The sequence below is a fragment of the Stegodyphus dumicola genome, chromosome 8, assembly GCF_044657685.1.
Source record: "Stegodyphus dumicola isolate Sdum_Otavi_A_Nest chromosome 8, ASM4465768v1".
In the NCBI taxonomy this organism is placed as follows: Eukaryota; Metazoa; Arthropoda; class Arachnida; order Araneae; family Eresidae; genus Stegodyphus; species Stegodyphus dumicola.
The window spans coordinates 39,267,475-39,282,594 of record NC_140775.1 but is presented as its reverse complement, the minus strand read 5'-3'; the positions used below and the strand labels follow the sequence as shown (position 1 = coordinate 39,282,594).

Here is a 15,120-nt window from a genome sequence, read left to right as displayed (position 1 = left end):
TGAACGAAATTTCTGGAATACCCAGCATCAGATAATGTTGTCTGTATTTGTCTATAATTTCTGTATCTTGTACAGTTCTATCTAATTTTTTTTGGGGGGGGGATGCTATCATATCCCCAGACATCTATCAGCGCGATTGTTTTGCTGACAGTCCAGCGAGCAGTAACTAATATTAAGTGAATCGTGCAGTGTAGTATGGGAAACTTCCTCATTTGCCCTGCCCCCGAGAGGTAGAAGCATTCTAGCAAATTCTACATCCAATTCAGAGAAGCAGTTAATGCTTGTTTGTTATGTGAATGGGACACATTGGAAAAACCGGTTTTCCCTGCCGGTCGAATCTGCTCTTGTGATAGGGGCTTAAAATAACTCTGATGTTAGGCTCTCCAAAGATATGATGATTGGTAGACTATTGGTTTGTTTTGAGGCAGGTAACTCGAGTACATGCTGTACCCACTTTGCCTTTCCTAATAACTTTTGCTTTATTACATTGGCAACTCTCACCACAATGACGGTTTTCAATAAATCAAAGAATGTCGGGGCAATTAGTACTATTTTGGGACTGTTACAGTTATTAGGATGCTGCACCAGAAATTTCTATTTTCAGTTATGGATCCAGGTTGTAAAAATTCTGCTCTCGTTGTTATTGTGACATCGTCTTGAACTATGATTTGGTGGACGGATTTAACTCCTTTTTTTAAAAACATTTTGGAAAGGATTATGTTCTCAGAGGCAGAATGCAGTTTGTTATAGAGGGCCATTTATCTTATTCCATCATCTACTGTTTCAGATAGCCATTCGTCTCAATATTAAATAACTTGCCAGCACAGCTTTATCCCTTTCAAGCATTTCATGTTCAAAAAATACTACAATTTCATATATAAGTTCACTAAAATTATTTACATATTCAGAATAATATACAGACTTGATAATTTGTATTCCAGGAAAAAAATTAAATATGAGAGAAAGATTGAGACAAGTCGAACATAAGGATTTTAAAGAAACATTGCTGAAGTGGTTCACCATTCAAAGATGCCATCATTTGCCGATATCTGGAGAAAAGCCTCAAACAAAGTCTCATGAATTTGCCAGAAGTTTGGAGAGACTGCCTTGAGAAACGAAAAATTTCTTAAGGAAACATTATCAGAAAATTGGGCAGTGTTTCCAAATTTGACGTTCAGAAATGAAGGAAAAAAGAAAAATGCTTGGGATAATATCTTTTGCAGACCAAGAAAATGACACTTTCAGCATCAATGAAGCTATTCTACATGATGTCAAACTAAATCGTGGAAAATTGTCAAAAAGTGCAACTCGTAGTTCTTGTCGTTGCCAATATGAATAGAATCGAGTGCTGGGTAATTGGGAAATCTCGAAAGCTAAGATCCTTAAAAAAATTTAATTCTTCTTATAAATATAAATGAAGTGCATGGATGACATCAAAGCTGTTTAATGAAGGGTTAAACAACTGGGATGAAGAACTATGCCAAAAAGTGAAAGATTCTACTCTTGAATGTTAACTGTAGTACGCACAGAGATGTCAGAACCTTAGAATGGATTAAGTCTGTTTTGCTGTTTACAAATATAGCTTGAAAACTGGAACAAACGGCTCAAGAAATATCAGAAGCTTGAAGTGTCATTACTCGAAGCAACTTATTTTAAGCATGTTGGAGAAGTATGAAAGTCACATAAAGTTTACTTCGTGATGAAGTGACACTAGAAAAGTCATGGTGACTTATCCATCTGAAATTATTTTCAGCATACTAGTCTAGCAAAAGGTGTCTAAGAAAAAGATTAAAATGAAAATTTGGCTATCACTAAGTAAATAAACGGGGGGGGGGGGGAAGTGTCATTTCATTATTTTCAGAATGTGACATGGACTTTTTTCAGTCATGGAAAAGATCCAAGTCAATTGTTCATTTTTAGTGTTTTTATATTTTTATAGATAAAATAATAATTCACAGTTACCAAATGTGTAATTTGAAGATGAGAAGCATTATATTCATGATAAGAAATTTAATGTATAAAAGAACAACCAACAAATTGAATAACTTTCCATAATAATAATTATAATTTAATCATAATATGGTTTTTTTAAAGTTTTCATATAAAAAGGTGATACATATCTATGGCCCCCTTAAAAAAAAGATATTGCAAAGTGTGTTCTTTATTTATATAGTAACATAAACAAACAAATGGAAATGACAGTTTAAGTAGCACATATATGTAGCATTGACAGTAAAATTTGTTGTATAATTTTCTCATTGCATACAATTGTGCAAGGATTCCTTAATGACTTTAAGACTATTCACATAAAAATGGCTTAAAAAATACAATAAATAAAATACACACAAAATTATTTATCCCACAGTAGCATTTTACTGTACATCAAATAAATAAAAAAAATATAATTAAATACAAATGATATTTACATAACTCAAATAAATAAAGACAAAATAAATATCTACACAGCTGTTAACACATGTAGCTATGAGACTAAAATAGGAGTAAAAATGATTAGATTCAGTGATAATTTTGACCAACAGGATATCCACAAAATTTTTTGGTCATGTACATAAAAACAATAAAGTTGATATGGCAGTGTTGAAGATTAACTAGTTTCTTATATGTTTGCCATAATTCTGAAGACACAGAAAGCAATCTATAATAAAGAAATAATGGCAGTGTTAGAACTTGACTTAAGCTGTCTTGAATTTGTCATAGTTTCAACCAACAGGACTTTTCAAAAATGGTCCAGAATACTCTGATAAGATGTCTGAGAATGAAACTTAAAATTCATTAGTGAATTACATAGTTCTTGGAATTTTGAATTTATTTCACATAAATGAATAATTTTTATTTGTAAAAATTCTAAGAATATATATCTAATATATGAATTAACTGAGATTGATATGATAGAACGTGGTGATTATATCAACAATCATGGGGGGGGAAGTCATGAATTAAAAGTACATATTTTTATTTAAATTATTAGACAATCATAACATTTGATACAATTTTTAAAATTAAAATAAAAGACCATAATTCGCATAAAATAAATAAGTAAAATTCTAAGACATTAATACATATAATTAGGGATGAGTCACTCAAAACTTTGAGCCTTTGAATCTGACAAATTTTGACAAAGACTCAAGGTTTGAAATATTGCAGTTTTTAAAATATGTATCCTTTAAATCATTACCTAAAAATCATTGAATATTTTACCTCAAAACTTTATGAAAATTATTGCAATTTTAGTGGAACCTGGAACATTAATTTACATTTTATGGTGGTTGAGTATTAAACTGCAGATGTGCTTTTATAAACAAGTTCTTTTCTTCTTTAAACTTTTTTCAATTTTCTGCAAAGAATTTAACATTTATTTACATTAAGTCTTTTTACATTATTAACATTTATTACAAAAAGTTCTTTCCCCTTTATACAGACTTTGCTTAGAAAAACTCTAGAAAAAAATCTGAATTGGCACTTATTTTTCCCCAAATTATATCTTAAAAATTAACTTTACAATTCAAGAGTTTTAATTATGTATTTTACTTACTAATTTTTTTGCATATTTTTAATATATGAAGTATATTACAAATTGTTCTTAAAATTTTAATGTGAATTTATTTTTCCTTAAATGCATATTTCAATTTTTTTGTATAATTAAACATTCTTTATATTAACTTAATATTTTTTTTCATCATTAATGTTCTTATATGAAGGATTTCAGAGATTCGGAAACCTTTCAGAATTTATTGATCACAAATGTCAATAGAACAGCAAGAAAAAGTAATTCACTTCAACCTAATAATTATTTATTGACTTGCATTACTCTTCATAAAAATACAAGAATATCCAAATCTATCATTAATTTTCCTCCTAGACACTGTAAATATCATACAATAAAATTTTAATTAATTATAACATGGCCAAAAAAGTGCTTAATTTTTGTGAAATCAACTACTTTAAAAAAAGAAATACAAACTACGATAAAATAACACTCAATGTTGATATATTCACCACAATATGTATTCATGCAGAACTAAGTTAAGAATTCAAAATTATGAAATGAAATTTTAAAATCATATTGAATGAGAGTTCAAGAATGTTTTCAGCTATTACAAGTATTTGAATGCTTCTACAACATTTTTTGTCTTCATTAAAGGCATTGAGGACAGATAGTTACACCAAACGAATTCCTTTTCTGTTTGAAAGAGCAATCTCAAACTCTCATTTAATCATTGCTCCCTGGTTCTTATTGTACTGAAAGTGTTAAATATCAGTTTTTTGTCTGAGATTTTATCATTTTTGTAAAGATGATTGATGTTTAACGGTGGGTAAGTACAGCCAGAATTTCTCAGAGAAATCTTTTTTTTCCTTAACTTTCCATGCATAATTTTACTTCATTACATGTTTAATTCATGACACTGAAAAGAATATTATAATAGTTAACTAAGCATGCCATTGTAAGAAAAAAAATCTTAGATATTTCATGCAAAATAATACTGCATATCATCTCGAATTTTTTCTAAGCAAAAGGTGATTCCAATAACTGCAACCATGTAAGACATTTTTATTTTATGGGTAAAAGTAACTGAGATCCACTTCATTAAAAGTTTTTGATGACTTAATTATTTACATTAGTACAACACAACATACTTTGCAATGTTATGAATAACCAAAAATAAACAATATTTCAATAAGAGAGTTTCATTGAGGGATAAATGCTTTTTAAATTCGTACAAGGTCGGAAACAGAAGAAAGCTACAAATCTCAATTGAGAATTGTTAAATATATTTGAATTTACAACATTTTCCAGATAAATGATTAAAATGAGTGCCAGCTACAAAACATTAACAAGATAAAAAGAATAAAATTTTAATATTTGAGAACATAAATGTACAGGCTTAAATAAATTTTACAGAAAACATTTTTGTTTCCAAATAAAAAAGAATTAGCCTTGAAGAAATTTAAGACTGAATAAGAAACCAATTTTAGGGGGAAAAAATATTTTGGCTTAAAAAAAAAAAAAGAGGTCATGTATAATTTCTGCTTAGTAGAATTTGGTTACTAACTTGTTCCCACTCCCAAAATGTTACAGTAAAATATACCTTGTTTTCTTTAAATGATAAGAAAGAATGCTTAAGGGCAGTTCAAGTAATTCTTGTTCTGGATGCTCATTTTAATGCAAGCACAGACAAGCAAAACTAAAAAGCTGCCCATGAATACTTCAGAACACACTGAAAAATCAACTTGGTAAAAATAAAATATTTAAAAATACAATAACCTGGGAGGGGAGGCACTGACCATAGAAAAATAACCTACAACATTTATTTTATTTGATACTAGCAAATCATATCGAAATCGGAATCATCTTTTGCCAAGAATAATTTCGTATTTCTCCTACCCGTGAATCTGTAAATCAAGAAATGATATAAAAATAGACATGTATTAAAAAAAAAAAAATTATTTTACATTAACACAAACTTTTTCATATTCTAAGTAAAAATTAAAATATAAGTTCATAAAATATATGCATGAAAGTTAAAAATTTAAATTAAAAACTAATCAAGAAAGGCAAAATATTGATAATGAAAGAAAATTTCAGCATTTTTTTAATACACACAAGGTTACCAATAACACAGATAAATATAAATATCAATAAATTATTTAGCTGTGTTTTTAAGAATTAAAAACTTAACTGTGTACTTAACTAATTAAAAATATATAAAAGAACATTAATATTGACTGACTAGAACAGATACTTTCTAAATTATTAAATGACTGTTACATTAGAACTGCAGTTTACCTCTTAAATTAATTATCAAAGGAAACAGCTTAATTAAAAAATAACTCATCAGATCTAAAACAGAATCTACTAGTAGCAGTCGTGCATTACACTTAAAATGAAATATTCCAGATAAAAACTATATATTAGCAATATGGGCAAATTATGCGCACAAAATAAATAAATAATTTTCAATCTTTATGAATCAATGCCCTCCTCTCATCATATGTCAGAATGTTGTATTATTCCCTATACAAACTTTTTGATTCAAGTGACATATTTCAAATGAAACATAAAACTGAAAATGTTTTTGTTTAGTAAGTATTAACTAAGACATTTTTGTAGCTTTTTTAGGCTTGCATATTTAGGGGATTTAACTTTTTCAGCTCTTTCGGGTCACATGATTTTAACCATGCCTTAGCTGCAACCTTTTCATTATCATTTCTGCCTTTCGCTGTACATCAGGAGACGTACCTCTGAAGAAGGTTCACTTGCAGATATATTGCCTGACAGCATTTCATCTACACCGGGAGATTTCATTTATAAGTTCACCTAAGCTACTAAGCCAAAGCAGATGACGTTATTTGTATCTAATAATTGACCTCCATTGATGTCACAAAAAACATAGTAATTCGCAAAGTTTAATGCCTTTGAACTTGTTTTTAAATAAGTTTATTTAGTCTCGAGGTGACATTTTGCACTGGATCACAAAAAAACAGAGTATCACTTTTTAAATTGTTGCCATCAAATATTATTACCCTGTATTAAATTAAATCATGAAGAATTTGCATGAATATATATATATATAATATAAAATGGTATTTATATAATAAATATAAAATATAAATCTTATTCTATATTAATTATATAAAATTAGTATATAAGTAATTAAAACTGATATAAAATTTTATGTATAATAATAAAATAATTCAAAATTATTACGTGTTACAAATACAAACTTTAATAATTTTTATATTAACATAACTCTGTTAATTACAGAAGTAATAAAACATTTATATTCAGAGGAAACAAATCTGAAAATAACTCAGCTGGCTCATGGAAAACTTACACACTTTGGTAAATGTGCCAAGCAATTGATATAATTAGACCTATTTCAAAAGTTGAAAAAATCATTAATAGTAGATATTCAGAAATTTAATCAAATACAAATAGACAATAAATTAAGTTTTCCTCGTTTGCCAGACTTCTCAATTTAAATTCCTTTAAATTGGAAATATTCTACCATATTTAGTTATATAAGCCAACAAATGAAGTAAAAAATATATCACTCTATAGCTCACAAAAGCAAATCTCTTGTATCAATATGAAAAAATATTTTATTTCTAAAGAAATCAACTGGAAATAAGATCCAAAAGAAATAAAACATCATAAATTAAATTTGTTAAAATAATAAAAAGATCTCCAAATGATTCATGCCACATCATTCAGTAAGCTTAATGCTGAGAAAAACCACCACTGCTTTTCTGACAAATGATTTTAATATGCAATTTCACTGACTGTTGCAAAAAATATCTCCAGCAAAAATGTAGATAGCTGTTTGAAGATATGTCTCCTTGTGTTGATGGGACTTAAGACAGAAAGAATCTAACCCTGAAGTCAAAAGTTGCTCCCCAGTTGATAAAATCTGCCCTAGATAAACTTCACCAAAAAAAGTTAAATTATTCTCTTCACTCCCCCCCAAAAAATTATTTAATTATTTACTTATAAAGCATGTGACACTAAAAGTATGTGTGGATTTCAACACCTTTTCTTTTTCATATTTTATTTTTTGTTACAAGTTTTTCTACATTAGTTTTATTTTAATTTAGCAGTTTATTGTGTGCTTGCGTATGGACACACAAAAATTATAGGCAAAATAAAAACACAAAGTGATTAGCCAAATACTCCAGCATACTTGATGAATATTAATTTCATATCTCATATTAATCCTGATAATCAATTTCATATTTTTTAACTCTTTTTACCTTTAACACATTGACTGCCATAGCAAAATCAGATGAAATACTCTGTTGGACAATTTTTTAATTCTAGTATTTTCTTGTCCCATTTATCCTCAAAATCAGTTTAGTAGCTAGTTTTCATTTGAACTTGTTACTGTTTTGTTCATTTTCAGTTGCATGATTCATAACTTCCATATCTTTTGTATTTAAAAATAAATTACAACTTAATTCACTATAAAATACACAAGAATTCATTGTTTTGAGTGCAAAATGAGACAAATAAGTAAATTACAATACAAATAGTAAAACAGCATACATAACCAAAAATGAACAACTTAGTGAATGTATGAACATCTTTAAATGTACCACTAGTCACATATTCCTTTAATGAACAACATAATCCCCTTTAATTTCATCTTTGTTCTCTTACTTTCACATAAAAAATAATTAATTAAAGGTTTCTGCAGCAAAATATATATTAAAAACATATTACAATTTTTGGGAAAAACTTTCAAAAATCAGAAACCAAGAATACGAAGTAACTTTATGAGACTGTAAAATAATTTTAACCATATAAATCTGTGTGTTTAAAAAGCATTGGTGACTCGCATATTTAAAATACAGCGTATATTACTATACAAACGGTTCATTTAGATCAGACTACTACTAGAATGTTCTATTTTAGAGATGCAATCTTCTTGCCTCTGAAAATTTAAGCAGATGTTTAATTAAAAAATATATATATATATATATATATATACTAAATATTATTATTGATTACACAATACCTTAAATTTTTGTTGGTATTATTTAATATAAAGCACTTTGTAAACAAAAAATAGGAAAGTTTTATGTTCTTAAATATGACAAAATGTGCTATTGATATAACTAAATATGAGGGACATAATAAAGCATAATGTTATATACACATATATTTTAGTGCATCTAGAAATACTTAAAATAAAAGCATTTTATCTATATAACATATTTACCATAAACTACATTTTTTATTCCTAAAATGACTAAAACATAATGAGATTGAATATGATTAATAATTAAGCCACTATATAGAGCATTTTGACTTAGATTACACATAAATGCACACAAAAAATGTAAGAAGGACTATATTTATTAATGACATACCTATTTGTTATAGCTACATTTTAAGTTCACATATTAATAAAATCTAATATACACAATAAAATATAACAAGCTACATTAGCATTTGTTTATAAACTGATTGGATGAACTATCCCTTCAATCAAACAAATTTATTTAGCACTCATGAAGTAAATATATACTTGAGTTGACATAGTCAAACTTCAAGTTATAATTTCAAAACATTATGAGGATTTGCAAGCAAGTTTCTGATTAAGTATGAAGTTGGACTTTAAACTAGTTTGAAAAATCAAAAGTTTTATTTACATGTAAACCACTGGTAATTTCCCTGAATATTTTCCACTAATTATGATTAAATAACAGCTATTCTCTACATAAGCACTTTGTTACACTGACTACAAATAACAATAAATTTAATTTACCATAAATTTAAAATTCACACAAATATCATTAATAAAACTATCATATGTTAATTATTTTCTTCTTAGTAATAGAAGTAATGCTTCCATGAATTAAATGAACAAATTATAACAAAAAATTATTTTTTATTTTGAAAATGAGTTGTAATAAAACTCAAGATTTTTTTATTAAAAAAAATTCATAATCAATTGTAGGTTTCAAAGATCTTGATCTGAAACTAGCTTTTTAAAAATAAGCTACTGAATATAACCAGAAGTGCTTTGCTTGTGATATATTTATACTACAAACCTAATCAAATAAGCAATTTTTTAAAAATAAATATAATCATAATCAAATATTTTTTACTTCACCCATATTCTTAAAAGCTTGAATTTTCAAAATATTCAGATGTGCAATTTTAAATACAAGGCATGCAATAGTTTTTAACATATTAATATTTATTTACTTGGATTCAATATAGAATCCTTTTTTTTAATCTGCATTTTTAATGACACTTAAAAATTAAACAATAATCTGAGAAATGACTGGCATATAATGATAAAAACAGTTACTGGCCTTATCCATGGCTCTAGGCAAACTTTCTGTAGTGAATTAAAGCAGTGCTTAGGTGTTTGTACTATTTATCACAGATATGAATCACGATATTTCTTAGGAATGACAAGTGAGATTCTGCGGTTAACAGCCGTCTATCACCACTACTTTAAGCACGAAGGGAACCACCAGAAAAGGACGGAGCGGCAAGACAAAGCAAATTTTGGCACACTCATTGCATAACCTATTTAACCTGCACACAGTTCCAATTTTTCCAAATGAAAAGCAGTAACTACATCTGTGCCCCGTCTAGCCATTGATTCATTATCCATAATTTAACGTGCCCTTTATTTTTTTATTTAATATGAAAGAAATATATACTTTACTAGTTAAATGAGAACATAATTCCAATTATGTGTGGAAATACAGTAACCCAAATTTATTTACTTCTGTCATCAGACAATAATTCTGACCACAGATGCACAATTTTGGCTAATGTTCCATTGCTCAATGCGTAGAAGGAAAGTAGGAATTTTCTGCGCTGTATCAAGTTAAAATAGCAGAATTCCTTAATATTTACATATAAATGAAAAACTTTAACATTAATGAGAAAGCGAGAGAAAGGAAAAGAAATAAATTAATTGTAAATATACAATATATCATATAATAAACTTTATTATTAAAGCTGGTAATATCTTAATAAAAAAAAAGGTGTCAAACTTCTCAATTAAACTTATATATTTATTTATCTTATTTATATGTGCTTTTGAAATATATAATTTTATATAGTGTGTACAATCTATAGTTCCATATTATTACAGTAAATGTTGGAATGCACTGCCTGTGAACATAGGAGGCACTACTGTATTGATTTCATACAATATGGGAAAAGAATTTTAGTCAGGAGAAGGAAAAACACTTTTAAGCCTATATACAAAGTGCATTGCCTTCCATCTATAAATTTTATCCACAAAAAGTTATATCAAATTTTTAGTTCTTCACAATATATTTCAATATTAGTGTGAAATCTATACAGTATACATTATTCTGTAAACAGAAGAATATTTATGTTATCTATTGAGTGCACTCTTCCTCCAAAAATATATTCTGGTTTTACCTTCAGAAAACATGATGTATATTAATTATTTTTATACTAAAACAAGTTTTATGTATTAAAACTTTGTGCATTTTATGCAGAAAACTTAAAACTTATTTTTTTAATCAAGATATTACTAGATTGCATATAGAGAATTAAAATAACTACACAGCAAGGTGGGAAAACTTAAATACTTAAAATTATACATAAAGAAAATATATGAAAAGATGAAATATACCCTGAAAAAATAATCTGATGTTAGGTCAAGAAATATAACTGAATTTTTTTTTATCTAAAAGAAATATATGATATAATATGAACATGAGAAAAGCTACAGGTTTTCTGGCATTGGTTTAAAATACTGAAATGAAGTAATTGGAAGGGAAGGAGGGATTTTTAGTCTTAACACAATACCAGTTACTTTATATTTAAAAAGTGTCATGAATTTGTTAGCAAGTAGTTTATACTTTTAACCTGAACTGAAGCTTTATTCCATCGTGCATTCAATGCATAAAGATATTAATTTTATACATGCAAAGCCTGCACATGAAGCTCATTCTCAAGCACATGTGCACTTTAAACATCAACAATGCAAGTCAACATTCCTTCTCGATATTTACATAAAAAAAGGTTATAAGTTTTCATATAATGTGCCATAATTTCAAAATCGCAAGACTGCAACATGCAGTAATTTTGGGATAAGCTTTAAAATTCTTCTTGGAAACAACCCCTTTTTTTTGCATATTTTACAATATAATTTTTATAATTTGGGCTATTATATTTCACATGAATATATTTTTGATATTTAACCATATATTTATATATTTTTATAAGAATGCCCCTTTAAAATCAATTTTGATTTTCCAGTTACTTTAATGGAAACTTAAAACCATATAGTTTTATAATGCACAGCAGCAATAGGCCATTCTTATTTAAGACATCTAAAATATGAAAAAAGAAAATTTCTTACTGTACACATTACTTAAGTGTAGTAAACATGAAAGTGACACCAACAGATAAAATTTAAAACAGTTAAAAACTGAAACTAAAGCAGCAGACATAATTATTATCCCATGAGTGCATGTATGCAGAGCAATAAGCAGCAGGTTTGAGTAATGCAAAACAGTTACAAGCTCACAAGATTTAAATTTTTAATAACAAATAGAAACTTATATGATAATGAGATGATCATTACAGGAGGACTGAACAAATAATCAAAAACCAGGGACCAAAAAAGGGGGGAGGGGCATAAACTTTTTAAGAAAATGAAATAAAGGAAATACACACTTTCCTTTCAGAAAAATATTAAAATATTTTAAAGTTGTGAGTTTAGTATTATATTGCAATATTTAAACTTAGATTGCATTCTAACATATTCATACCATAATATTGATGAAACAGGAAATTTTTTGCATTTTGAACATTGTAACCAGAAAATGGCCTTACTCTGAGCAAATAAAAAGAGAAGAGAGAAGAAAAGGGGGATTTTTTTACAAACTTTTAAATAACATAAAACTGTATGAGAAGAAAAACTGCAATAATGCAAAATTGTTATATCAATAGACGTACACAAAATTTAGGATTTTTGAAAATGGTCAGACAACAGAAAAAGTAAAATTATAAATAAGCTGAATGTTACTTAAAAATAATGTTTTTTAAATAAAATTCTGAACCAAAATGTTAATATAAATTTAAATGAGGGGAAATACATATATATAATAATATAGATTCACTACAAACCTAAAAGGCTTTACGCCTAATAAAACAATATTTTAATACATATTAATATCTAATAAAATGGTATCTGAAGAATAATCTTTACAATTAATACTCAGTTTGTTTAAAAGATAATCATATATTTCACATATTTGAAGAAATATTTTGTTCAAGTGCAAAAATTAAACCCTTGGAATGAATATACAGAAAGCTTTTACTTAATTAAAAAACAATTCTGATTTTAACTCATTTCAAATAAAATATATAAATACTCCTTTGGAAGAATAATAAAAATGGAAACTGAAGAAAGTCGGACTGTCATGTCACTGATGCTCAAGACTCTTGCCAATGAGAGACACAATCTTTTACACCTTGACACAATAAAACTTGTGTAATGTGGGCCTGCTCTGATTAGATAATACAAGTGAGATTAGTCACAATAACAACAAAAATATGAAAATTAGGTAATTTATTTTAGGACAGAATGAACGAAAATAAAACAAACTGCTTTATTTTACACATGCAAACAAGACAATAAAAAAAATTCTGATTTTGGTCCCTGGTTTAAATGAATGCTGATATTAGGTTCATTCAGGTATACAGCTTTTTGGTAATCTGTTTTTGCATTAGAAATTTACTGAAGTTACTTCATGCCATAGACATTAGGAACTAACCTTGACATCTTGAACTAGGCAAGACATTTAATCTATACATATAATCATTGCTGTATAAGGATTGTAAATGTGATATTGCTCCTTATATCTGGACTTTAAATAAGGTGGTTCCCAGTGTTCAGAAAATTAATTGGTCCGACTGAAACCGCAGGATCTAATATTGTAAAGAACCTACGGATTTGCTGATGTGATACAAATAAAGATGTGAGGAGCTCTCAGAGCAATTTTATATAACTTAATTAACTATGTATAACATTATTTTGCTACAATCAGAAGCATTTTCCACTCCTGAAAATAGACATCTCAATGAAAGGGTACAAAGGCACTGGCAAAATGTTTTTATCAATTTTTTCACATACTTTTTGTTGCCTTCTTTGTGCCCACTCCATTAATTGCTAATTACACTTTGCAATAAATACATTAACAACAAATTTCTCCTTTCATACAAATTGCAATTGCATTTTGCATAAGATCAAGCTACATGTTTCAAATAGAAAATCCACTACTAGAACAATCTCATTTGTTGTGACTCATAAATATTTTTTTAAAGCATGGCACTTGCAGGAACACATTTCTCTCTTTATAAAAGAACATTTTATTTTCGGCGATGCTTGACTCGTGGGACATCACATTCTTCCTTCAGCTGAGGGTCAAGTAATGCAAGAGATTCCAATGGCAGTGATGAATAAGGAACTCTCTTACATTTAATCACTGATTCTTCTGGTACCCAACTATCAGGTAAACTAAAAAGAAAAAAAAAAGTTCAAATCAATGCCAAAAAAAGTTGCTTTAAGATGAAAAGTTAAACAGATTGAAAACTAATAGTGTAAAGTCATAATCAGAAGAAAAATGGGCTTCAAGTAAAACTGAAATTAGTTTTTAGCAGCTCCGGAAACTGCATACAATTTGTACAACTACTCAACGAAATGCTAAAAATTAAATTTTACATTTACAACTAGTATGAATTATTTGAAATTTATCTTTAGTATTATATAAGTCTATTACTGAGATAATTAAATGTAAATTATATTTTATCTGGAAGAAGAATTTTATGCTGATGTACATGAGCAATTAGTCATAACATTATGATACACTAAATTTCTATACTCAATTCTAAGTTACCAAAAAATATACATAAAATTGTATTTCTATCAATACTTATTACTTGTTTGTTTTAAACATAAGTACAAATCACAACAACTTTACTTTTTATCAAAATGGTATTACTTACTTTAATAATCAACTAGTTATTTAATATAAACATGCATGAACTTTGATCTAATTACATAATATAACTGAGGAAAATTTAAATTTCAGTTGAGAATTACAAACAGCTTTTAGCCTAGATTTCAGTTTCATAGCATTTTACACATATTACATGAAAGCTTTTTAACATCAATAATTTGAAAAACATTTATTATTGTTGACATCTTTTGTATCAAATTACAAATCATATATATATCCTATTTATTCACATTACATATAACTTTAATATTTCATGCATTTAATATTTTGTAAAATTTAGGCCATGAATTAGCAAGTACCTTTCCAGTGAATTTTGAATAATATTACAATCATATTGAATACTAATTATAAGAGTAACTAAGATTACACTAAACTACAGTGGAACTAAGTGGTGATACTAATATAATGGAAATAAGTGGCGACGCTAATGCAGTGGGTTTCACTATAAATATACAGAGACTAAATGCTGAAAGGTATAAGAAACAGATGAAGCAATTTTCTGCATTATCAGGAATTTTCTCTGCAAGTAAAGGAGATGGAAATGAATTACATTATAATGTATTACACTTCTTT

At 27.5% G+C, this 15,120-nt stretch overlaps 1 protein-coding gene across 1 annotated transcript in view; it reads right to left on the bottom strand.

Moving 5' to 3' along the window:
- Positions 1-2,042: 2,042 nt before the first annotated feature.
- The window catches only part of LOC118179772 (uncharacterized), a 141,470-nt gene continuing 128,392 nt past the window's right edge, over positions 2,043-15,120 (bottom strand). The window contains exon 6 of the mRNA XM_085821746.1: positions 2,043-14,045. Within this exon, the coding sequence (XP_085677872.1) occupies positions 13,898-14,045 (148 nt within the window). The 3' untranslated portion in view covers positions 2,043-13,897. The remainder of the gene's footprint in view (positions 14,046-15,120) is intronic.